Below are 890 nucleotides of genomic sequence, written 5' to 3' on the forward strand. Positions count from 1 at the left end.
ATGGCTGGCATGATGTCATGTTCCAGCTGGAGTTCTTTCTGCCCCTTGGCATCATCTTGTTCTGCTCCTTCAAGATCATTTGGAGCCTCAAGCAGAGGCAGCGTCTGGCCAGGCAGAGCCGGATGAAGAAGCCTGTTCGTTTCATCATGATGGTGGCGGTGGTGTTTATTGCCTGCTACCTGCCCAGTGCGTTGGCCAGACTGTATTTCCTCTGGACGGTGCCCTCCAGCGCCTGCAATCCATCTGTCCATGTGGCCCTCCACGTCACCCTCAGCTTCACCTACATAAACAGCATGCTGGACCCCCTGGTATATTATTTTTCAAGTCCCTCATTCCCCAAATTCTACACCAAGCTCAAAATCTGCAGTGTGAGACCTAGGTGTCCGGGATGCTTCAAGAGGCCAGAGGGGATGCCCACTTCCAACCTTTGTTGCAAGAGTTGCATCAGTGTTGCAAATAGCTTCCAAAGCCAGTCTGAGGGGCAGTGAGATCTCCAAATGTAACGGATGGCACCAGGACAGACAGACGGACAAAATCAAGGAGGATGGATTGGTGACTTAGAAATACTCCATGCTGAGGGGTGGGGAGCCTTGCAAATGCCATTCTTTATTAGCTGTATACACCTCACTCTGTTGGATATGAAATGCGGATCACTATGCCTTTCTGGAAGGTTCCACTTGAGAAGTGAGTCAGTTGCATTTATATAGTTTGATTCTAATGACAGAGGCGTGTGTATGCATGTGTGTGTGCATGTGTGTGTATGCGCACGCACGTGTGTGTGTGTGTGTGTGCATGTGTGTGTGTGTGTGTGTCGGGAAGAGCTTGGCCCCTGAGAAATTTTAAATGGCTCAGGTGAAATGTACTAATGTTTGAATCTGTCATTAGAATCA

The 890-nt window shown here is 49.1% G+C and overlaps 1 protein-coding gene across 1 annotated transcript in view; it reads left to right on the plus strand.

Moving 5' to 3' along the window:
* HCAR1 (hydroxycarboxylic acid receptor 1) overlaps positions 1 to 784 on the plus strand; it is a 1,968-nt gene extending 1,184 nt beyond the window's left edge. Inside the window, exon 2 of the mRNA XM_010841312.1 lies at positions 1 to 784. This exon is cut by the window's left edge and continues 22 nt beyond it. Coding sequence (XP_010839614.1) covers positions 1 to 488 — 488 coding nt within the window. The 3' untranslated portion in view covers positions 489 to 784.
* Positions 785 to 890: the final 106 nt, after the last annotated feature.

Source organism: Bison bison, unplaced genomic scaffold (genome assembly GCF_000754665.1).
Source record: "Bison bison bison isolate TAMUID 2011002044 unplaced genomic scaffold, Bison_UMD1.0 scf7180017864160, whole genome shotgun sequence".
NCBI lineage: Eukaryota > Metazoa > Chordata > Mammalia > Artiodactyla > Bovidae > Bison > Bison bison.